The 23,601-nt window shown below is 50.3% G+C and overlaps 9 protein-coding genes across 9 annotated transcripts; 4 read left to right on the forward strand and 5 right to left on the reverse strand.

Moving 5' to 3' along the window:
• Positions 1–144: 144 nt before the first annotated feature.
• Positions 145–676, forward strand: BGZ61DRAFT_484021 (uncharacterized protein; the record flags this gene model as incomplete). The annotated part of the gene is made up of 2 exons (XM_046249551.1): positions 145–188; positions 316–676. The coding sequence occupies 2 exons, from the start codon at positions 145–147 to the stop codon at positions 674–676; spliced, it is 405 nt and encodes a 134-aa protein (XP_046097637.1).
• A 658-nt stretch (positions 677–1,334) lies between these two features.
• On the forward strand, positions 1,335–1,995 carry BGZ61DRAFT_484022 (uncharacterized protein; the record flags this gene model as incomplete). Its single annotated transcript, XM_046249552.1, has 2 exons — positions 1,335–1,796; positions 1,849–1,995. The coding sequence occupies 2 exons, from the start codon at positions 1,335–1,337 to the stop codon at positions 1,993–1,995; spliced, it is 609 nt and encodes a 202-aa protein (XP_046097638.1).
• Positions 1,996–2,230: 235 nt separating this feature from the next.
• Positions 2,231–2,781, forward strand: BGZ61DRAFT_121023 (uncharacterized protein). Its single transcript, XM_046237032.1, has one exon. It carries the CDS (start codon positions 2,336–2,338, stop codon positions 2,636–2,638), a length of 303 nt encoding a protein of 100 aa, XP_046097639.1. The 5' UTR covers positions 2,231–2,335; the 3' UTR covers positions 2,639–2,781.
• A 5,645-nt stretch (positions 2,782–8,426) lies between these two features.
• On the reverse strand, positions 8,427–9,528 carry BGZ61DRAFT_461601 (pectate lyase-domain-containing protein). Its single transcript, XM_046247188.1, has one exon. The coding sequence runs from the start codon at positions 9,379–9,381 to the stop codon at positions 8,617–8,619; it is 765 nt and encodes a 254-aa protein (XP_046097640.1). The 5' UTR covers positions 9,382–9,528; the 3' UTR covers positions 8,427–8,616.
• Positions 9,529–10,044: 516 nt separating this feature from the next.
• Positions 10,045–10,456, forward strand: BGZ61DRAFT_484024 (uncharacterized protein; the record flags this gene model as incomplete). Its single annotated transcript, XM_046249553.1, has 2 exons — positions 10,045–10,097; positions 10,132–10,456. 2 exons carry the CDS (start codon positions 10,045–10,047, stop codon positions 10,454–10,456), a joined length of 378 nt encoding a protein of 125 aa, XP_046097641.1.
• A 152-nt stretch (positions 10,457–10,608) lies between these two features.
• On the reverse strand, positions 10,609–13,144 carry BGZ61DRAFT_430579 (ankyrin repeat-containing domain protein). The gene is made up of 4 exons (XM_046243815.1): positions 12,977–13,144; positions 12,179–12,920; positions 12,034–12,119; positions 10,609–11,985 (listed from the first exon to the last, which is right to left on the reverse strand). The coding sequence occupies exons 1-4, from the start codon at positions 13,105–13,107 to the stop codon at positions 10,686–10,688; spliced, it is 2,259 nt and encodes a 752-aa protein (XP_046097642.1). The 5' UTR covers positions 13,108–13,144; the 3' UTR covers positions 10,609–10,685.
• A 106-nt stretch (positions 13,145–13,250) lies between these two features.
• On the reverse strand, positions 13,251–13,540 carry BGZ61DRAFT_538286 (uncharacterized protein; the record flags this gene model as incomplete). Its single annotated transcript, XM_046254632.1, has 2 exons — positions 13,251–13,334; positions 13,403–13,540. 2 exons carry the CDS (start codon positions 13,538–13,540, stop codon positions 13,251–13,253), a joined length of 222 nt encoding a protein of 73 aa, XP_046097643.1.
• Positions 13,541–16,002: 2,462 nt separating this feature from the next.
• BGZ61DRAFT_538287 (carbon-nitrogen hydrolase) lies at positions 16,003–17,423 on the reverse strand (the record flags this gene model as incomplete). The annotated part of the gene is made up of 5 exons (XM_046254633.1): positions 16,003–16,185; positions 16,240–16,579; positions 16,638–16,961; positions 17,023–17,181; positions 17,236–17,423. The coding sequence occupies 5 exons, from the start codon at positions 17,421–17,423 to the stop codon at positions 16,003–16,005; spliced, it is 1,194 nt and encodes a 397-aa protein (XP_046097644.1).
• A 1,844-nt stretch (positions 17,424–19,267) lies between these two features.
• BGZ61DRAFT_365520 (uncharacterized protein) lies at positions 19,268–22,612 on the reverse strand (the record flags this gene model as incomplete). The annotated part of the gene is made up of 5 exons (XM_046241620.1): positions 19,268–19,714; positions 19,770–20,456; positions 20,508–21,525; positions 21,573–22,318; positions 22,370–22,612. The coding sequence occupies 5 exons, from the start codon at positions 22,610–22,612 to the stop codon at positions 19,268–19,270; spliced, it is 3,141 nt and encodes a 1,046-aa protein (XP_046097645.1).
• Positions 22,613–23,601: the final 989 nt, after the last annotated feature.

Genomic DNA, 23,601 nt, shown 5'->3' on the forward strand with positions numbered 1-23,601 from the left:
GTTATTCCTCAGCCCTCTACTGACACTCACTGTCACCAATCTCTTTATTCCCGTCTGTCCTTGTACGTATGCGTCTTCCTCCGCTGGAAAGAAAACCAATACTGACTGGCACCAGTCTTGAGTACAACCACTTCCACCATCATCATGCGAACGCCTTCTTACAACGATGGCCAAGGTGCTGCTCAAAGGTATGTCAACCTTTCCACATCTCTCTCATCATCAGTTCGCCCACCCTATCCGGATTGCTAAGCTATCGGCCCCGTAAGGCTTGCCGATGGGTGAATACCACTTGCTAACAAACTATCCCAACTCCAGCCACTCCCTGGGCAAGCCCACTGTAACCCGTGGAACCACCAACATCGACCACAAGCCGGACAGTCCTCATGAGCCTACCAATGCTCATAAGTCCATTGACGTCGAAGAACCGGTGAATGTACGGATGCAGAATCCACATTATGTCCCTGGGACCCCATTATTCGCACGCGACCCCTCCGCCCGACTTGTCGTCCAAGCCACTGCTGGGCGAGCCCACCAGGCAACTTTTCCCCAAAGCGTTGGAAGTATGAACAACCTTATTGGCATAGGGTCTCAGTTCGAATCAACTGATACGATCTCAGCGGATAGCATTTGGATTTGTAATATTTTAGATAGAACTTCCTACTTCAAACTAGGATAGTTTTGCACTCTCCATATTACTGATTAAATTATTCACTGCCTTATTTCCTGTCAACTGCAATTGGATATTATCACCCGAGAGCTAAGACTACCTAGGCTCAGCCTACGGCGGAGCATGTACCCTTCTAGAATTTCCCGGGGTAGCACAATACCCCAGGCCTCCCAGCACTTTAATAAAGGCGGCCGAGTGACATCCATTTCCAATCGCTACCTTAGTCGACATAACCGGCGCTCCTTTCCGTACTGTCCGTATTTCTCCCCTGACTTGATGCCAGTCCGTTTTTAGATCTCACGTGTGCAATGCAATTGTCAAGAAGCGAGTGGAATCATGATCTGGTCTAAGCCCTACTTAAATGATACTCGTTTGAACGTGCTTGGATGTCACAATGGGATCAAGTAAGCACACGCATTCGGAGGATTGCACGCAAAGGAACATAAAACACCACCTGATCACCCGAAAAAGAAGCGATGTGTAGATAGGAGACGGTGGAAGCTGGAAGGGGACAATTTAGAAAACACGACTGGCGCTGTCGCGAGTTGCAACAGAGACGCAAAGAATAAAGTTGTTCGTAAATGGGACAAGCTACAAGGTGACGACGACGAGCCTCGCGGGTACATGCACGAATGAGACTACGTAGAGATTGGGTATTTATCGCTGAATGCTTCAGCAAAGCAATGGAGCCTCACGCAAGGCAGAAGACGTGCACTGGTGGTTCATATACATACCACCGACTCCCAACCAGCAGGTTCAGTCGCAAGAATCCAAGAATCCAAGAATCTGTGTATGCCGGGTGGGCGAAGAGTCGCAGTTGGGGGCGAAGAAGCAGGGCGACCGCATGCATTGGGCGTTTTTGCGCTGCTCTCACGACGCCATTGTCAATGCGGCCTTCGACGAAACAACCTCAGCGGGCTTGGTGCCAGTCAACCTCGTAGCGGGAAGGCAGACGAAGGGGGCGCGGCCCAGCCAAGGAGAGCGAGCGCACGCACGTCGCCTAGACCGACACCGACATTTCAGCTGCGCAGGTGAAAGTGCGAAAGTTGGCGCGGTAGCGGGTGGGCAACAGCGCTGTAACAGATTGTCACAAGTGTCGACGTGGCAAAAAAATCCGCAAGAGGCCAGGGTACGGCTCGGCCTTCATGTCGGGGACGGGTTGGTGGCGCTGGCTGGTGTAGGGGGCGAGCGATATGATGGTCCATCATCCGCAGCAGCTGAGACTTGGAAAACGTATCACCGGTGTGGAGACGGTAAAAGCCATGACAAGTCTCGCTGATGCGGCATCAGTAGAGTGGCCTGGCATGCGGCTGGTTCTCTACCTCTAGGTAAGGATGCCTTTCTTAGGCGGGTTGCCTTTCATGCGAAATGTATTGCGATGAGGACTTTCTTTATGGCTGAAATTATGTGGCGGGGGATGTACCAGGCTGTGATGCGAACTGCGAACTACAGGGCGAACTGCAAGGCGAATTGGCGCGAACCAAACCCCAAAGAGGCGAGGATGCACGAGGAATAAACATCACACCGACTTTTGGCGTATTAACGGAGCCTGTTTTCTCTTGTGTTCGGTCGAAAGGAACCGCCTCACTTTTCGAGCAGATTTCGTCCCCCTCCTGCTCAGTACCAACAGCTTCGGTGGTTCCCATAAGCCGCCAGTGTTCCTCCCGAATGTGTCTGCCGTCAACGCCTTTTACTTCCAACCCTCCTTTGATGTTCGTTACTGCAGCTTCGTCCATTTATTTCTCCACCGGGGGTGTCGTTCGCCTTGAGACATCTTTTTCCGACTCGCAGCGGCACAACCACGCCCATCCGCTTTGGAGGAGTACGGCTCTCCGAGGTCAGCCTGAACCAACTTCTCTCAAGATGGAGTCTCAACATCTACGTGGCGAATTTACCGGCGTGGGGGATACAAAACGAGACACTTGGAAGCCATCGGGCCCGTCTCTTCTCCCTTTGTTCAGTCACGGATAAATCCAATCCATCTTCATCAACAGCACCATCGCCTCTGGCCTCCATGATCGTTCCTCACGCATCGCTACCGACCGCTATAAGCCGACACTTACCCCGATGTTCTCTTGTGCAAATCCACAACTGTCCGCTACTAATCAACTCTTGTTCCCAACCCCTATGATGACCCAATCCCTGATCTGCTACCTACGGTACTGACCTCTAGCACTCGACTGCAACACCTCAACGACCTATGTATCAAACCTCCGACCGAACAGGATAAAGGCGCAAGCCTGATAAGGCAAAGCATCACAAGGAGGGGCAACCCTCCTCGATCGAGAGCTCGCGAGCAACATTACGAGAGGCCCTTTTGACGCCATAATACCGAACCCAACACACACTGCTGCTGCCCTCTTTCTCACCAGTGATCCTGGTGTTCAAAGTGCATTTAGGGTTATGCAATGCCTCACAATGTCCCATGTGACCGGCGGAGGAGCCATCTCCTCATCCGAAGCTGTTCGATATGACAGTGGCAATGCTAAGTGGCTATTGGATAGTGGGGGGGAAATCGAGGTAATTTAGTCCCGGCCGCTTGTAGAGTAGAGTAGTCAACGTCATCGATTAAGAAGGGGGATTGTGGCATGCTTCTTCCTGTATTTGTACATAGTAGTACCAGGTCCATAGATTTTAATACACTCTGTAATTCTATCTGGTCATTCTTCCATTTTTTATGTCACTCATCCGTCGATGCAGCTGAACGGCCCCCTTGCGGTCAAGCTTTACTGAAATAGCACACTGGAGAGGGTGGGTGGGCATTGGACACCATGTGGCCATCCAAACTGTCGGTGAAAGGTCCAGGCTGACAGCATTACGCATATCTTGGGCAGGTGCCGAGTCGGATAATTCAGAGTCAAATCTACCGTACCTGGCAGCAACCCATCCACCATGTCGTCTCCAATCTCCAGCCTCCACACACTGGAGGTGTTGGTTGCGGGGAACTTCGAGTGCTAACCTGCCAGTCCTGTGGCGAATTAATCCCCATTGCGAATGGCATTTTCTCCACGACGCCGCATAATATCCTCAAGGGGTCTCTGATTAGCTTGGTGCCTCTTTTCTTTCGATCATCGATGAAGTGGCTGACACTAGTGGAATGTCCAATTATCAAGCGCGTGATCCGACCCCAGAGTAACATTGCCTAGCACACTTGTACTGAGGAGGCTACGCGTCTTGTGCTCGGATGTCACGGAATACCCCGCAGTCAGATTTGCTGGGCCCGAGTATTTGGTGATGGGGTTACAGAGGGAACCTTGAGTGACACCCTCGCCCCGAGTCAGTCAACGTCGGGTTGTATTGACAAGCATGAAACAAGTGTGCGGTAGCCACGGCACTGCAGCCAGCTCGCATGGAGCGGGGTAGAGCCATGTACTAGGTTTGTTGAGATAAGGCAGGCAGCTGGCAAAATCTATTGGTTTGGAATTTGGTGGCAATCACGAACTCAGCCAGTATAATCAAGGATGCGGGGGTTGGGATGGCCCAGCATGAAGTGGATGCGACTAACAAGCGGATGCTACTCTACCACGTGGAACGTTGCGCATGTCAGGGAAGAGAGTCACCTCAGGAGCGGAGCAGGTGATCGGCTTTTGACTCGGTGAGGCGTGGTGTAGTGCCGCGGCAGAGATACACAACTCCCGAGTCGGAGGAGCTAGCATGTATGATGGTGTATGCCAGGGATCAACTGGCACTTGGTCAATCGCTAGTGGTTGACATTATGTGGAAGCGAATTTGATCTCATATTATTCATCCGCAGCCAAACGCGAGTTGTTTGCGAACCATGCGAACCCAGCCTGCGATCTTCACCGCGGATTCCCTACCCCGTCGAGAAGAGGCTGGGGAACTGGGGTCAAGAGGCGGTATGGACCAAGACATGGTACTTGATTCGTCCATGATCCAATGTACCGTAGATATGCCCGTGGGGGAACGGCGATTAATGCCATGTGTGTGTCTGAGCGCACGTATGGGTGGGCGTCTTGACGCAACCTAACGCTCGGCATCATCCCTACCGACGCGAATGACAGGGGGACGCGGATCTGACTGCCACGTGGAACTGACATGCCTAGTTCGCTTACGATTTAGGGGCATCGCCTCGTCCACATAATGGCAAGGATGATGGCAGTTGCATGTCTGTCGGGCGGCAGCGGGGCGCTGATCCTCAACGATTCTCTGCATGCGCACTGCTTGTTGGTGTTCTCGCCATCAGCTAACCATGATGAAGAGTACCAGGGACGCAATGTTGCAATACTAGGCCCTCCCTTGGTCATATGCCCCTGTCCGCGTACCCAGTTCCAACCTTGCAGGGCTGTACCAGCCAGGATTTCGACATCCCCCCCTCTCCATGGCTCAATGGCTCCAGACCCTCCTCCACCGAACTATCGTTACACGAACTTTACGCAAACAAGCCCTTCCCAAACAATGATCAAATACGAGGTCGTTAATACAGGGGATTCAGCCACGCTGCAGTGAATCCCCGGTCTAGTGGCACACGTGCGGTAGTACACCCACCATCTTCTCTCCCCCACCTGTGATAACCGGCTCAAACCATGACTAGCTTTCGTGCCTGGGATTCAATTGGTCGCAGACCTACTCCAGGCCGTCTCCAAGCGCTGAAGGATGATGAACAGATCATACATTCCCCCGCTAATCCGTCTGGAAGCCGCTCTTCGGCGTTCATGTCCAGAATGAGAAGGTCCTTGTACTTTGCTGGGGATGGTTCTTCTAGGGGGGTTTACCAGGCCTCGCCTACTTAAGCCCAAAGCGAGGAATTAATGCTCGCCCAGAAATAGGGAAGGGCCTAGCTGCCGTACGCTGGTCACGTACCCAGCGTTCACTCTGAGATTGCTCAAAGTATAAAATCTGATTCATCGACCTCGAAAATCCCAACAGCCCGCTCGGTGCATACTCCTACCTAGCCTCGATCTTCTCATATGGTTGACTCCTTCCTTACATCCCCGAGATTGAGCCATCCACGTCTTGGGTGCACCTCGTCTCCATCGTCGTGCCCCCATCCAAAGACTTTCCCGGCATTCTGAGTAAGCATCCCATCACATACCCTAACTTCACTATCTAGCGAGCCCCTTGTTGATGCAAGACCGATGCAGCAGTATAGACCGTCGGAATCCAATCTGTGATCCCTATGCCGTCGCCCACAGTGGATGACTCCCAAGGGGCTTTCACAAGGTAAACCGCCATTCTCACTTTATCCTACCTGCTCCAAAGTATCTCCTCCCCAGACATAGTATCATCCCAAGTTTCACGGAGATAGGAATACTCTGCTGACAAGTCCTTGTGAGCTATAGGAATGATGTGGGCTCCATATCCGCAACCAATGTGTCCCGCTTCGTCCAGGATACGCAAGAGCCCGTTAACGCCCGAATGCAGAACGCGACATACGCTCCGGGTACCCCATTGATAATTCGTCTATTACCAGCCACAACAAGCACTGGAATTAGCCCGAAGAATCTGGCGAGAACACCTAGGGACTGGTCAGAAGATGCAGTTGCCGGAAGTGACGTTGCTTCTAAGTGACGGAGTCTGTGTCTTCGTGACGGGGTTTTTGATAGCAATGGGCAGGTTGTGGGCTATTGGACCACCAGTTGTTCTCGGTCTTCGCTCGGGAAGATCCTTCCGCGCATAATCTTGTGTTGCTACCTCTCCAGTTTTGAACAGCTCTGCGAACGATCATCTGCCAAAATAGAGACTCGGGTTGGAGCATCTGGAACTTCCCAGCATCGGTATTTTACTTACACCTTGTGAGCATTCTTGGGAGGTACTCTGTTGTAGCTGGTGGTTAGACGTGCTGTAGAGAACGATCCCAATATATTCCACATTTGCGTGGACACTGGCCTCGTCCGCAGATTAACCATCGTCTGTTTAAATGCGATACTTCCATAATTGTATTGAATCGTTCATCGATGAGAGTGGCGTCATCCATTCATACTGTGGCTCTGATGATGAAATGAATGTTACTGTGCCAGGAACTTTTCTATTCCCAAGTTTCAAGTGAGGATGAGTTGAATAACTGGCCATTCCAGAGCGTGGGATTTGCGTTTGGGTAGCCATTTTTACAAGATGTTAAAGAGGACAGGTTGGGGGGTGGGGAGGGCTGAAGATACTTTAGCAGCAGAAAGGGACGGGAACAACACCGAACTTATTAACTTACCCTATGGGGAATGCACAGAAGGTCGTCTCCCAGGCGTCTTAGCCGGTCAGCCCGAGGCTGCACTAGATTACGCGTATGAGGTCGGAAGGATTTGAGTCTTATACCTCCTAATAGTGAAGATTCTTATGAGACAGAATATTGAGTCCGTCGCAGGAAGGTCCGTTAGCAAGGCGTTGATAGTACCCACGGCAGCCCGATATTCTTGGGAGGTAGAAGACTGAGGTTGGACAAAGATAGTAGTATCAGCAAAAATAGACTTAAATAAATCTCTTAAAATAAAAATAGCAAAATAATAGACTCTCTGGTCTTCTCAAGACCTTTCAGTCTCTCTAACTAATAAAAATAATTACTGAAGAATTAAAAACCGATGGTCCTCTGACTGTACGGCCCCGGTCGACCCCTTTTAGCCCTGCTAGCGACCAGCTAGTCCAAGTGTCCCAAATCGCCTGTCACAATACTCTACCTGACGTGTTCAGAAAGCCTCTGATAGTGAATATTTAGGGCATCCTTACAACTTCTTCGACGCAATTCCACGGTAGTCCCTAGATGTGCACCAAAGTCAGTGCGCGAACCGTGGTTACCAGTGGGTCACAGAAGCACGCGGCGCCAACTCAATCTTCGGCTTTTGAGGCTCTGCAGGGATCTACTGTTACGTCCGACGATCGTGAACTCTCAACCAACGTAAAGTAATTAAAGTTTCGGTTACATTTGGGTGCGTTTTTCGCCATATCGAAGGCTAAATCTCGGTGTGCGGTGATGGGATAGGATGGGTACGTATAAAGTACCGGCATACACTCCTGCTCGCTTCCACATAACTGCGCCGCACCCTCTAGAGCACCGAATATATCATTCACCCTCATATCAGATAAATTTCTTCTCGTTTCGCTCTTTAGTGCTGCAATCAAGGGAGGAAGGTCTATTTCTTCCAAAGCGACCCCGTGACTATGCTAGCTGATTATACCTGTGTACAATGCTCAGGGAGTAGACCATACCTGTAAGCTGGCAAAAGTGGAACGCTCCACTACAGAGCCAAAGTATCGTCAAATACCACTGTTCAATGGCCCCTTACCTTACCCTAGAGGAATCCCTGTTTTTTACTCTAACTTCTGCATATTGATCTAGCGAACAATGGGGTCGTTGGTTGACAGTGATTTAATACAGGACATTGGATCATCGGATATCTATTCGACTTAGTCACCTAGACTCTCACTAAAATGCTATCGGGTGCTCTGTAAATTGTTAGCACGACGTATCTAATGTCTTGCAACACAAGTTAATTATGCCACTCTATACTTAGCCCGGTGTGGCCAAATCGCCACGGAAGGCAGGCTCTGCATTGCGTGTCATGAGTCTTACATTCACAGATACTCTTAGGAGCTTAGCCATATCATGGAACTCTAGCATTGAGATTTGCTTCTGTTGGCGACTTGGTCGAATTACCTTTTTTTTAAACTTTGTGATTTACATAAGCTTATAAATTAACATCGTCAATCTTTGAGGGTCTAGTTAGGCTGCCTGTATTTTTGGGGATTACGCGGCAAAGTACAAACCGTGTCATTACTGTGCATGGTGTTCACCCTAAGAGTCAGAAATTGGTTTGTGATCAATAGCAATATGTATATTGTAATAGTAGCATGTAGCCAGAAGGTAAAGTAATTAAAGCCAACAGTAATAGACGTGCTTTTGAAAGTGTGCCCACTTCAAATCGGAGTGTATCATGCCTTTCATAGTCCGCATCCAATAAAATATCGGATATCCCACTACCGTATCCAAGCGCGGTATGCATCTAGCAAGACTTGACGGTGGTGTACTTGCAGGACTTGCTGGGGCCGGAGCTGAGCTTCTTGGGCTCGTTGCCGGGGGTGGTGCCCTGGAACTCGGTGCAGATCTCCTTGACAGAGGTGGCGCAGGTGTTGGTGATGGTGGAGACATCGCCCTTGTTGGAGTTGATACCGGTGAGGAGCTTGCCGTTGTAGGCCTTGACGTTCTTCACAACGACGTTGCGAGTGCCCATGGTCTTGCAGTTGCCGCAAGAGCGGTAGAGCTTGCCGAAGTCGACAGCGGTGAAGCCATCAATGGTGACCGTTCCGAGACCGTTGTGCTGGATGATCTTGTCCGCAGCGCCAGTGGCACCTCCACCCTTGACGAGGGCGTTGCCGTTACCCTTGATGGAAAGAGCGTCCTCGCAGACCTTCTTCCACCAGACGTTCTCGATGGTGCAAGAACCCTTGCAGTGAACACCCTCAATCTGGTCAGCGCCGATGATGACGTTCTTGAGGGTAGCACCGTTCTCGAGAATGAAGACGGCGTCAGCGTCGCCACCCTCAGCCTGGCCAGTGCACTTGACACCACGGCCGTAGGTCTTCATGCCACCATCGAAGGTGCCCTTGATGGTCTGGACAGACTTGTAGGTGACGGATCCCTTGGAGGCGGGGATAGGGAAGCTAGCACGCTTCTCGAGAGCTCCCATGGTGTTGGGAGTGACGTTGCCCTGGGGGACGGCAACAACGGCCGAAGCCAGGAGAGCGGTGAGAAGAGCGGAGAACTGCATGATGAATGATTGAAAAGTGGTTGGTAAGTCGGTATAGAGTTGGCTTTAGTAAGATAAAAATGTCTGAAGAGTGACAAAGCTGTAACCACCAGGGTTAATGAGTGTGAAAGAAGTTGAGAGAATGAACGAGTGAGCGAGTGAAAGTTGATAGTGATGAGGAAAGCAGTTAATTTACAGACTTCGTGGTGCCTTATATATGAAGAACCTGCCTCCTTGACCCATATCTCAATGTGACAACATTCTCAGGTCCTTGCTTGCTGTCTGTCCCTCCCAACCATTGCAATCTTGCAGATACGAGCCCAACCCGGGATTGTGGATGCCTGTGGATTGTCTGCTAGACGCCATTTGGCAAAGATGTCACTCGACGCCCCCTATTGCGACGGGGTTTCAGGCCCGCCCCACCGACGAGGCTAGATTACAGGGCTCGGCAACATCGCGAATGTGGCATGGTGTGACTGCTAACAGTGGGACTTGGCGGTTTCCGCTGCAGTCCACAGAGTTTTATTCGTGGAAATACCACGACAAAAACTAGACAGGTTCGGATGTTTGACCGAATGACATTCCCCCTGCCCTCAACAACAGTGACATGCTCGTCTGCACCCAATCGGATGGCTGGACGCCGTGAACAAGGTCGGATCCAGCCGACCGCGTCGCAGAGCGGGAATGAACGAAGCCAAGGGAAACACGCCACCGGATTTAGGAGGGCTTAATCTTTGGTAAGCTTAAATTTAACGCTGATGGTGGCCACAGTAAAGTTCGCGACGGCGTGCGGGAGACTTTAGACGGCGCATGGTTTACACGTTTGTCCAACGGCTCAGCAGAGCAGCGCCCGATCATCAAGGCCACGGATTCCACGATGCAGGCCAGGTTTCTGCCAAGATCTGGTGACATCCATTCGATCCCCATCGCAGCCGACAGGCCGAGAGCCAGTGAGAAAAGAAGGTTCGCAATAAAAATGGGCTGGGGTGTGAAACACGCCAGGATCCTCCTTGGCCAACGCCGCCTGCTTCAGCTCGGCCCCCCAGGATGCTCCGAGTTCCGTCGAGGTGAGGGGATGGTTGCCAGTTGGCATTGAAATGCGGTGAGTAGTGTGTTCCTCCGTGGAAAATCTCTCGCCTCTGAAACGCTCGATTCAAGGTGTTGAATAACGCACCAATCCCTTTCCACGTTCCGTAAACTCAATCAGATGGAGGAGGCTGATCCACCTCAATAATGCCAAAATCATCGAGCAGGAAATGTTTATGTCATTATCTAAGCAATATTTTCTTGAGCATCGTGTTGAATCTCTCACAAACTCAGCAACATCACGGCCACGAAGTTTGTGTAGTGACTGGTGGTTCCGAGTTGCATTCACTTTCCGCCTCTTCCGTTCCCACGCTCTCCTCGTCAGAAGACGTCTCTGGGTCGTCGAATTTCCGAGGCAAGCTTAGCTTTTTCGTTTTCAACTCCTCTAGGGTATCCTCCAAGGCTGATGCGGCGGATTCCCAGCGCCCTCCACGAATCAAACTGTTGATCCCCCGATTCCAAGCTGCCAAATCTGGCTCCTTCCAATCTTCCTTTTGCTTGATGAGAGTATTAAGATTCATGCTTGAGGTGGCCATGTCATGTTCAGCTGCAGCTCGGAGAAGCCTCTCTAGTGTATTAATTTCGTCCTGTAAGTTTCGGCACAACATGTTGTTGTACAAAACAAGGAAGGCATCTTCGTGTTCAGGGCTGATTTGCCGTGCACCTTCGAAATTTCCCGCGTCGTCTCTGTAGTAACAAGCATCATCCCACGGCGTATGTCCGATAGAGTTACGCATGTCGGTATTTATTCCCCCAAGCTCCAGGGAATCCAGGTAGTGCATGGCATCGACTGTACACCAACGAGCTACATAGTGTAACAGGTTCTGCGAGTATCCGTCGACAAAATGCAATGACGCGCCGGCGTCGATGAGGCTCCGCAAGGGTGGCACATTGCCAAGAATTAGTACAACCATTGCTGGTGTATGTCCGAACGCGTCTGCTACGTCGAGGTCGTCACCCTTGACCAACAGCAGACGCAAAATCTCATCTGCCGCCTTTTGGTCTACCATGTATGCCATGTAGTGTAAGGGTGTTTGGCCCCATTTCTCGCGCTTCGTCGGGGATGCTCCGGCTACTAGCAACAAGGCCACCGCTGGGGCGGAACCCCCCAATGTTGCATGGTGCAGTGCTGTCATACCACTGTCGTCTTGCTGGTCCACACGACAGTTGGCCCTGAGCAATACCTCCATGCATAAGATGTGGCCATGCACGGCGGCCAGCATAAGTGCTGTCCGTCCTCGCCAATCTTTCTCGTTGATGTCAGATTTTGCCGCAATCAATTGCTCCAGGCCCCGCACCCAGTTTTGCTGCACTACCATGTGGAGAGGGGTGGTGCCCTGCTCGTTGTACTGGCCAATTGCCCACGGTTCCTCCTCAAGAGCCCGTGGGAGACCGTCCTCGAGCCTCACTGCTCGGTGAACTTTGGTTGATCTTAGGTCAAATCCATCATTGGCCCATGACCGTGCTTGTTGGAGCAGGTGGACCTCTCTGTCGCTTAGGTTATCGTGCTTTCTTACATTCGCCGCCACTGCTACTGTACTACCAAGTGTCAGCTTCCCGTCCCCCGCAGGACCAGGCAACACATACCTCGGTAAGCCTTGCTTCGGTAACAAGTCCTTCCACATAAAGAGTAAGTATTCAACAGAGTCATATGCTCCATTGATAATGGCATACTGCATAATATCCTGTTAGCAACTACCGCATCCTAAGTCCCACTGTCATTAACACGTACCTCTAGTAATCCACGGTTGTCCTCCCCTTGGTCATCTGGGAAGAATCTAACTCCTTGCTGAGAAAATTTTTCGAATGTTCCTCCCTTGCGGATTTCCTCCCAAACATCATGATACACCAACACCCTAGATGGTCTGAGCGATAGATCAAGGCTTGTTGTGCTGCCGTATGAGGCTTGAATATACAGCAATCCGGCCATGATCCGTTTGGGGAGCCGGTACTCCACTCTTATGTATGAATCGTCTCCTGAATTGCATTCTCTCCAATTGCAAATTCTTCTCCCGAAGTTGCTGACGGAATTGTAGCTGACAAGCCAGGATCCTAACAAAGGTTGAAACCAACGTGGGGATTGGAAACGCCCTTGGCTAAAGTGGCATCGGCATCGGAAATCTGGTGAGCACTTGCTTTTTCCTATGGGCAGAATGTTCTGAAATTGCAAGAAGTTCCGTTCTTGTTCGTAGGTAGTGTGACGACTCGTGTGTGAGATGGAAGTTGATGTCGCCTCCTGTCTCTTCTGTCCTGGTAGTGGCGTTTCTCCAGTGCTCCCTCGCTGTTTGTCTCCGCTTATCGAAGACAGAAAGTTCGACTCATGTTTGTGCCTAGCCGTTATGTCCATGTTGTTGTCTCCCGATTCCGACGATGACTCCGGCAATTCTTCAACTCTCGAAGCCCTGCTCGGTGGGGGCGATTGCGATTCGGAAAGCATGAATAACTCGAACCGGCGCAAAAGTTCCGTGTTGGGTCTGTGGATATGTTAGTAACGGAGCTGTCGGGGTGGTCTTTGGCGTGCTTGTTATACCTTAAGTTCACCAGAGCCATATTGTCTGTGATGAGCCTATTGTTGATGGCCAATTGTTGATTCCCCAGATTCGTCATAGCCATATGTAGAGTCGATTTCGCCCCTTCTGCCTTAAGTCGAAGTCTTCCCATCTTATTCTCTTCAATAAGCCATTTGCGCTTCTTGGCCTTCCACTTGTCGTCGTCGACCTTTTCTGTGCAGGCGTCGAAAACTGCCCTAAGCTCATCCACCATCTCTGCTGCTCTTTGAGCCGACTGAGTTATCAGGCGATCGTCTAGGTGCCGCTTGGAGTCCTTTTCGCGCGAAGCGACTCGGAAGTCTTCTTGGCTGCCTCGATAAGAGCCCCGATCAAATCAATCTGGAAGTCTCTTAGCTCTCCTTCCAAAGGTCTCAGGTACGAGCAGCCCCAGCAGTATAAGAACTAACCTCGTCTCTCAAAGCATCACATTCGCTCTGGATCTCGGGGATGCCTCGAACCAAACTCGTCACGCTCCGCCCAGCGAGCAACATCTGGGCTACAGCGATGGAGCTCGCCAGGGCCCCGAGGATCTCGAGCCCGGACATGACGGCTTAGCCAGCCTTTTGCAGGCCCGGCGACGGATACCTGAGAGGATTAGGAACGTATTGGGCGCGTATCGGTCGCGTACTTGAAGGAGTAAATGCCAGAGTCTGCGGGGAAAAGAAGATGGGGCTTACGAGCTCACTATTCCGCCGACGAGCCTCGTCTTGGCGCAGCGGGCTCTCTCGGGCGACCCAAAATCTGCCTCGTTGTCCGCTGCGAATCAATGACCAGGGATTTGGAGGCGCAGCGTGGGCAGCCACCACACACATTTTGTGGTTCAGTTTGGACGAATACGATTCGAAGGCGGCGGTGACACAGCACTAACAGCCCAAGGAGGAGCGAATGACGGCAAGTAGTAAGCCATGTTTCGACGCAGTGTAGCTACAGTCAATTTAAAAGACCGCGATGTGTGAAAGGATAGCTTTCAATCCCTGTACGTAGTACGTCAAAGGATGTTAACACTCTGCTTTGTGTTTACTGATCTGAGGTCCACGGTTTGCTAAAGAAAGCTTAATAAAGGGAATTTAAGGGGTGGCTTCTATTTTGAGCCTTGTGAAGTTGTAAAATTCCGTTCGAATGGCCTCCAGGCGTGATTCGGATTCTCAGCCCTCTCTAAGCCATGCCCCTTCTGTGATGAAACGCGACAACAGTCTCCCACATAATCCGTTACTCGAGTGTCTCCGGTACATACGACCATAGCTCTTAGAAAATACGGGATCCCGTCCGCTCTCCCTTAGTCAAGCTGAGAAGCGGCGAATTAGTACTCGGGTCGGTGACGACCGGGGAATCCTCGCTGTTGTATGTTTTTTTTTTTTAGCCTTTGTGAAGATATTTAAATGGGTCTATTTGTGGGCGATGATTATATGTCTTGGTGGGGCGGAGATTCACAAGCAAAAGTCTCCCCACCTCGCTGCCCTGGAGTCAGTGCCCTGGAGTCAGCGCACTGAAGCCCACCAACGACTACTAAGACCCCCGGCCGACAGAACTGAATGCCTTGACAGACGATACTCCAGCACACGCATTGCTCAGCGTACGGCCTGAAAGAGCCAGTAATTAACTTATGCTATAAAGCACTCATTTTTTGCAATACTGCTTCAAACTGCACTTGTACTTCCCTGCCACACAAGATTGTATGAACCAGCGCTAGGATAGCAAGGCAATGCACGAATAGCCAAACCAACCTCTCGCCGCTATTGCCTACGCCGTGAACTTCGCCTCTATTTCCATTCGAGTCATATTGCCATTTACCAAGATTGCTGGCTCTAGGAAGCTTTCCTTTCGATTACCCAGCGAAGCGTAGTTCGGCGAGGTATCCGTCATTAACCATCCAATTCGTAGAATACTTCTGGATGAAGACGCAACACTAGCAGACACTCGTAACACAATTAATACCACACCGATCTAGAACTAACATAATACTGAAGCTATGTGATTGTTCTCCACGTTACACTCCGTGCAATCAAGTTGAGTGTTGCAGCCAACTGTCTTGGTTATGGTGGTGCCATCTCACGTTTTAACCTTGGTGATCTACTGCATACATTGAACTCACGAGTACACAATTATTGTGAAGATATTTTCAAACACAGAAGATATAACAAGAAACCGGAAATATAGCATACATATGACCGTAATGACCCGTTAACCGTCCAACACAAAGAAATGCATATCCGCTCAAAATGAAGGCACAGGTATCAATGCGAGAATGACATGACTAAAACACCACCCCTGATGTTGACCAGCCCACTCTGCACTAGGCCATGGTCTATATAAACGTTGAATTCTATACAGACAAATGCGGCCCACAAATTGTCAAAGCCGATGTTTCGTTCGGTAAATTGGGGCAACGACGACTTCAATGCGTCAACTATTTGCTGTGCATCTGGGTCACGGATGAATAAGGGTGTACCAGAAACGTAGGAAGAATCATGCATTCGTTCGTTGACGGGTCTTTCGATATGCACAATGGGATGTGTGGCGGCAGCGCTGTCTGCAGTATTTCTGGAGTACATAGACTTGTTAGCAAAAGGCCTCCTTTAATTTACCAAGTAATAAACGTATTGATGCTGTCACACATTGGGCAGAATGTGCTAATGGCCAAGATTAAAAAAGGCGGCTTGAAGAAAAGCGCCAGCACGAAGGTATAAAGAAATTACATCCCGACACAAGATTTTATTTAACCCAATAGTAATGCATGCGCATCACCATAGTCTCACATTGGATACGCTACTGTTTCCAGCTGCTGTTGTAGCTGCTGTTCCAATCTGTTGCTGCTCAAGCAGCAGTTTCATTCGCTACTACATCTGTAGCCGAGTCACTTTTTCTCTAAGATCAGGCGTATCTGAACAATAGCCGAGGAAAGCAGAGTTGACTTTCAGTGTTTTGGCTAATATTCTAAACTCGAAAGTCGTTGCCAACAGTGAAAATCAAGAGAGCTTCTCACGTATTATCAGAGTAAGCTCCCATCTCACAAAGGAACCTCAGCCGTATCATCTCCACTGAAATATTTAACACCCTTCTCTGCTAGACGCAAGAGGTCTGAGATTGTTACAGTCTTCTTGAGGATAAAGGTTCCCCTATCTTTCGAAATATAAGACGGATAAGATTGGAGCATCTCGAGCAACGACCCAAAGCCAAATTGGCTATTGACCTAAACCATGCGTTAGCTTCTCATACACCACTAATTGGTAGTTCGTTTACCTACCTCATACGTCCTGTTTTGTCTGAAAGTCGTCGTGTTTATACTGTGAGCCAGATAGGTAGGACCATGATAGGTCTCATTTGTTGGCGGTGGAAGCAACGCTTGAATGACACCAACGGGGTTCATAATTATTCCGCCGTCCATGCCGGAAACGACGCTCCACACCTTAGCTGTAGCACTGTAAATATGAACACCAGCCATATTGACAGCCATGGAGCTAAAGGGGTGCGAAATCTTGTCGGGATCCTCGGGTTCGTAGGGACTCTTTATGTTGGGATACATGGCAATGTGGATGTCCTCAAGTTGCGCTTGCATAGGGAAAGTCATTTGGGCATGAAGATGTCTAAGGGTAGATGTCAGTAGGGTGCCTAGATGAATGAGAGGTGATCGCCCCTACTTACTCCCAGCATTCAAGAAGCCCAATCCGACCATAGGGAGTGGGCACTACCTTGAATCCGTCAACATCACCATCGCTCCAGAGATTACGTTCGAACTCTGATGCACGAAGCTTTTGGCGATGGATTAACTTTTCGCCCTCCGGAGACCAGAAGATTTGGGACATGTGAAGTTTGTCGCCTATACGTTCAGAAGCACCGATTGCGACATAGATCCCAGCCTTCTTGATTGCATTGACGAGGGCAATCCAATTCGAGTCATTCTCCACGAGCGAATTGTCGATGTAACTTTGAGAGAGTTCAGGCTTAGACATCATAGTGAACGGATATCTGGTGGCAAATCTGTTAGGCCTAATATCTCCAGGGGGAGACCGAGTTCACATGTACTAACCCAGGAAACCACACTTCTGGGAAAGCCAAAAGACCAATTCCATTGTCAGCAGCCTTGTTGATGAACTCGATTGCCCTCTGAGTTGTCAAAGTGATGTTCCAACTGCCTTGCGGTAACGACTGGGGATGGTTGAAAAGTTCCACAGGAGAGGGTCCGTCACTTAATTTACATTAGTAAACTTTCATTCACGTAAGAAAATAATTGTAGACTTACTAAGGGGACTTGACAACCGTCGCAACGGTGAAGTTCTCCGGATCCAGGTGATCATAGAACCCTTGAAAGTTCAAAGTGAATGTGGAGTTAATTACCTCACAGCCTCTTTTCGGATCCATGCCTTGTTGGGAGGTCGCCAGCGCTGTCGAGGCGCTGAGAAAAAAGAGGTTAAATCGACCGGGAAGCATTGTAAATAGTATGAACACTCTCAGAAGATAGCTTTGGGAGGTTTGGGAGAAGCAAGCCAGCTATCTTGGGGAGGATTTGAGGAAAGACCAAGTGTTTTATACATCAATATTCTGTCTCATGGGAAACTTCAAGTGGTCAAATATGGATCTTATCTTGCTCTGTATATAGCTAGCTTGAGATAATTTTAACATGTTGTGATAGCAAGTTCGTTTGATAGAGGCATAAACCAGAAAGGTGGAGATCTTAGAAGATAGCACCAGAGGGCCGCGTGAGCCATTGAAGTCGTAGAAGATATCAAGCGACTGCGGTAAAATTGATCAAGATTGTTAATAGGCCGGAATCCAAATACCGAATAGATAAAAGGGTAAAGATAAAGACCGATGACATGGCTCGAGAAAGAAAAGTGTCGTGAATTACCCCCAGATAATAACGTAAGTCATATCTTATCACGGCGGAAGCGACGTTCCGTCTCTGATAGCAGGGAGTTGGCCACGACAAGCGTCTTGGCAAATGCTTGTAATCCCCGTTGTTGTATCCACTTTAGAAGAACTATCTGATCATGCGGTCTGGTGTAGGTGAAAACTGGATACTAAAATCGGCGAGATGAGCCTTCAGACCAGACTGAATCGATCGTCGTTAGGGATTTACCGTACAACCTGCGCAACGGAGCGCGATGAGTTGGGAATCTCCGATAGTCTCGACAGTCCCACTATCGAGTGGGATGACTTTTACATTGTTGCAATTACGGTTGTAAATGACGACACAATCTGAAAGCCACCATTGCATATCTGATAAGATCGGACATCAGTGATCTCTCGCTAAACCATTGAGAAGAGGGAGCACGCCTGCTTGGTAGACCTAGCTTAGAGAAACCGACGGGGTACTGAGACAGAGGTGAGGGACATAGTTGTATCTTCAAATGAATGTTACCATCCAAGGTTGAAGGACAATACACGATTCAAATTGACTGAATTTTGTCTATAGCACCACATTTACCTGCTAGCGGTCCTCAAATGGTCCGATGATATTTGCGGGCACCAGCGGTGATTTCCGGGCGTGATGTACCACCTCATCTCCACGGTGATGGCTGCCACGTGCGTGTAGCTCAGAGTCTTGTGGGTCTGGGAGGGGACACCGCATGCTTAAGTGCATGAAAGCAACGTGAGTACGAGGCCCGCTAGACTGGGAGTCTTGAGAGACATGTTGAGGGAACAGAACAAGTGCGGGAGATAACGAGCCTATGAACGAGGTTGTCTAATTGGTGACATTGAATTACGATTTTTTATCTCTATCTTTGCTCAAGAGGTTACCGGAAACGTGGTAGATGCTGAGCCATACGAGCATGACCTCCGCACTGTTCATGATGTGTGATCGTTTAGTTTTCGGATACGATTTGGTGGAAATCCCTGGGTCTTACCCCACTCATCTCAATTTTCCCAGCAGGATACGAAGACTAATCCAAGCGTACAGGCAAAACTTTGCACCGGATTGGGGTATACAGGCTTACTCTGAGGAGAGTGAGGCTACCCGCGCGACATGGAGGTCCCATGAGCTGTCAAGCCAACCCCACCGGCACCATATAGCTCAAAACTGAACCGCTATCGAGTCAAGGCTCGAACATAAACTTGCGCTCACTCCGTGGAGTGTTGCCCCCAAATGCTTGGGTAATTAGCAGGGGAGTAGAGCTTTTGGTTATGCTCATTGGTCCTGATCAAGTTGTCAGCCCCTTCCTATCAGATTCTAGAAACAAGTTATTCTATTCATTCTCATGTTCGCTCTCGTCTTGACCAGGCTAAGGCAGACTGATATGGATATATATAGATGTGTCGGGATATTCCAACACTCAAGCCGTCCAGCTCTTCTTTAATTGCCCAACCACCTTCTTCACATATGCCACATCCGTCACATCCGGGACACTCCTCAAAGTGGCGCTATCCTCCTTCGTTCTGTCAGTCAAATACTCCAGCACCCCCTTCTCAGCAGACGAGGCCGCCTTGGTTCCGTACTTTCCCTCGAACCAATCCAGCAACTTGATCGGGGGGTTTTTGAGCGGGTCGCGGTCGGACTGCCTCAACCTCTCCATCCACTCGCTCGTCGGGAGAGTTTCGAACTTCAGGCCCGAGCTGGCCAATGCCACGAGCATTTCTCGCGCCCAGTGAAAGCGTGTTGGATTTAGTACGTGGTACATCAAATCGGGATCTGAGTATCGATCACTTGGTGTCTCGACTCCAATGTTGGCTAGGTCGAGGATGGCACTGGCAGCAAGGTCAACTGGAAGCCAACTCATTTCCTGGTACATCCCGTTAGCTCACCATCACATCCGAGTTCGGAGACGTGGACCTCACCTCATTCAAAGCTGGTAGAGCACCCAAAGTGACCGCTGTTTGGATCATCAACGGTATTCCCTCCGTCGTATTCCACGCTCCCATCTTGGTATCGCCGGCCAATTGCCCAATTCGAAAGACTCTCGCTGCCGCGCCGGAATCCTTCATGGAATTACGCGTGATATGCTCGGCCACATACTTGGAACGCGCATAGCCCGTCTTCTGTGCGTAAGAAGGTGAAGGGACGTACGCCTCAAGCACTGTGCCGGGGCGAGGCGATCCTGCGGCGGACGAGACGGATGAGCAGAAGAAGAATCGCGCCGGTTTGGGTGTTTGCACGGAAAGAGTGAGCTGGATCAGGTTATGGACGGCCTTGATGTGCTGATCCTCGAAACTTTGAACGGGAAGGTTGAAATTGACAGCCCAGGCGCTGTGGATGGCGACGGTCAACTTGGACTGGAGTTCACTTATCCTGGACGCGTCGAGACCGAGATCTGTTTCGCCCAGATTACACGAGAGAGGTACAACCTTGGCTTTTTGCTCCGGTGTCAAGGTCATTCCACGAGCCTCGAGCGAACTGTACAACCTTTCCGACGCCGCCAAATCGTCAGATGCTCGCACCATGGCCCACACTGCGCCAATGCTAGGTTTTGCAGTGAGTTGGGAAAGGATATGGGCGCCTAGAGCACCGGTGACACCGGTCAGAAGCTACCGCAAAGTTAGGAGACTCAACGCTGAACGGGAAATGGGTTTGCCTACCACAAGGTCCTTCTCAGGTTGCGCAGCATCTCCCGCTACATGAGGCTGGAAGGATGAGTACTTGGTTATCAAGCTCTCCATAGTCTGCAATTCGTCTTGCACCACATCTTTTTTGCCAGACTTGAGTCCTTCCAAGTACCGGGCCAGTAGCTTGACATTTCCGGTCTCGTAAAGAACATTTTGTCCCAGCTGCGACTGTCGACCACCGAGATCAAGCTCTCTCTTCATCAAGCTCCACATCTTGATGCACTGCAGACTGTCGACTCCTGCGGAAAAAAAGTCCATCTCGGGCGACGGAAGCTCAATGTCGCATTTTTCTTTCAGTTGGCGAATCAAGTACGCCTCCAGTTCATCACCCTCCAAGGATACGGTTCCTCCTTGGTTGCTCTGACCCTCAAAGGTGTTGTATGCAGTCTCGATCTCCTTCGCAAAAGTTTGATACATCGGAACTCGAATAAACGTTCCCTTGTCGGTTCGCGGGTATATCGTGTCAGCCGGCAGGATCACGATCAGTTCCTTTGGGATCCGGGAGAAGGTCTCTGCTCGCCGGTTGGCATCCTCCACAGAAGGCCAGATCTTTTCGAGGTACTCCTCGTCGGATATGTGAGCCGCGCGATCTGCCTTGATGATCAGCATTCCAGGATACGTGCGTCCGTCACCAAACACAGTGGCCTCCTTGACTATCTCTTCCTGTCGAATCCGACCCTCGATGGGAAGTGGCAGGACCTTCTCGCCGTTGATGAGTGTGAATCTGTCGTCGAGGCGGCATGCGAATTTCCATAGCTTGGGTCGCGTGGGGTGAGGCACAAAAAGATCCCTTGTGCGAAACGAGCCGGGAGGGTCATCTGAGTTCGTCGTGCTCCTTGATGGCAGGCCTTGAAGAGCAACACACTCATACAAGCCCGGTGCGACTTCGTCCATGATGAAATGCTCTTCCACTTGAGGTAGAGGACGTAAATAGTTCCATGCCGTGTCACCATCTGGGCGCGCCGAATTCATGACCCGGCCAATTTCGGTGCTGTATTGTTTTAGTCCCTATTCGTTGAGGGATCGGCGATAACTCACGTTCCATAATTTCCAGCGAGCTTTACACCATTTTGCACAAGCAAATCTCCGAGGTCATCAGGACAGCCGCTTCCTGCAAACAAGACAAGCTTGAGTTTAGCAAGAGCACGAACACCTTCGTCAGCTTCGGCAAGAAGCTTGACCACGTACGGGACGCAGTGGAATAGCTCGGGCTTAACAGCGTCAAGCATACGCAAGAGTGATTCTCTTGTGATTGGCAGGGAATAGTTGCAGAAGTACAGGGGCTTTCCAGAGTAGATGGACCGGAAAATCTCGTAAAACCCGTGGCTGTGGAACATTGGTGACATTAGCAGCGCACGCATGTCCAGATTTGTAGAAGCCGCCGCGATGCAACTTTTGTTGGTGAGGTAGATGGGCTTTGGGAGGCCAGTCGACCCAGACGAGTGCAGAATAACGGCAATCTTCCCAGCCTCTTTTTCTGGGTTGTAGGGGCGGACGAATCTTGGTGCATCCTTGCCATAGTAGTCGGAGTGCATCAACAGGGGAAGAAACTCCAACGGCCGCTGCTGCTGAACCTCGGTCAGGACAGGGTGGAAATTGGGCGTCGTGAGGATGGTGCTGCAGTCAGCGAGATCAAGAAGCTGCTTGATTGCTGGACTTGGCAGACGAGTGGAAATCAGGAAAGACACGTATCCCAATCGGTTCAATGCGATGATCTGGACGGCGATGTGAAGACCAGACTGGGCCAGCATCCCAATCACGGGCGGGCTCTGGACATGGGCATCCTGAAGGCGTTAGCTGTAGAGACAGACAGCAGGTCTCATTCTGGCACGTACGACAGGGTTCAATCCCAGCTTTCGAAGCTCCACAACCGCGGCATCGACGTATTTGTCTACGGCGCGAGCGCTGTGTTCCACGAAGTCATCCACGCCTGCAGCTGGATAGCCGAGAAGCGGTGCATCGCCGAGCTCAGAGGCGCGGCGCTTAACTAGCTCATCGATGGTGTACAGCTTGGGCTCTGGCTCATACGCCGCAGCCTGAGACACGGCCGGCGTGGCAGTATCGTGTCTGATAGTCATGGTGCGAGATTTACCTTGCCATCTACTGCATCTAACGTCAGGCCTCGCACCTTCCTACCTGTCGATATATGTCTCGCGTCGGAAATAGATGATTGCTGGCTCGTTTCGGACATGGCGCCGATGTCGCGTGGAGATGCCCCGACGGTTATGCACGGAATGCTAGCTACATCTGTATCGGAAAAGATGCGGGGTTTCAGCCAATAAAACATCGTTCCGTTTCCATTTTCTGTCTTATCACGGCTATAGATGGAGCTCTGGGCTCAGGGAACTATTTCCGATTGATCGCTGTCGTTCTTAGCTTTGTGCTGAATCCGGCGCCTGGTGGGCGGTTGTCGGATATAGCCGCCATCCGCCCTTTTCCGTCAATTTTCAACGGGACTGTAAGTTAACTCGAGAGAAATAAAACTACGAACGCCCAATCTGAAATCATTACAAATACGAATTCTCAATCTTAATCCGTCTGGCTACTCTTTTTGTCACAAGAGCGGAAAAAGCTGACGGCCCAGCGTGCTCAAGTGGTCACGCGGGCTTATCAAGAGCATGGTTATTATTCCTTTCAACCTGCTCGTGGAGTCATCCTTCAACGTAACACTTGGTGACGGAGAGAGTGACGCCGGATTTTGCTGTCGGACGCACTCCCGCAACACCCATCATAATGTGATACAATTCCGCTGCTAGTCCGGGTTTCGGCACACCATGACGGCGAAGGTCCCAGAACAACGACACATCACACTTGATCTCAGCAAGGAGTCTCGCCACGCTCCTTGTTTGAATTACAACATAACGTCTTCCATGGACTCCTGTCAATTTGAGTGAGTTTATTTTGAGAATAATAATTCTTTTACTGAACAAGAGGGATAAGTCACTGAGTTGGGATGAAGCTCTCACAGACCGCTTTGATCAGACGATCCTAGTCGGATCTTATCGGATAACCTCTCAAGTGAACCATAAAGGCAAGAAGAGTTCAAGGGAGCAAAAACATCAAAAAA

The sequence above is a fragment of the Ilyonectria robusta genome, assembly GCF_021365365.1.
Source record: "Ilyonectria robusta strain PMI_751 chromosome Unknown BGZ61scaffold_28, whole genome shotgun sequence".
NCBI lineage: Eukaryota > Fungi > Ascomycota > Sordariomycetes > Hypocreales > Nectriaceae > Ilyonectria > Ilyonectria robusta.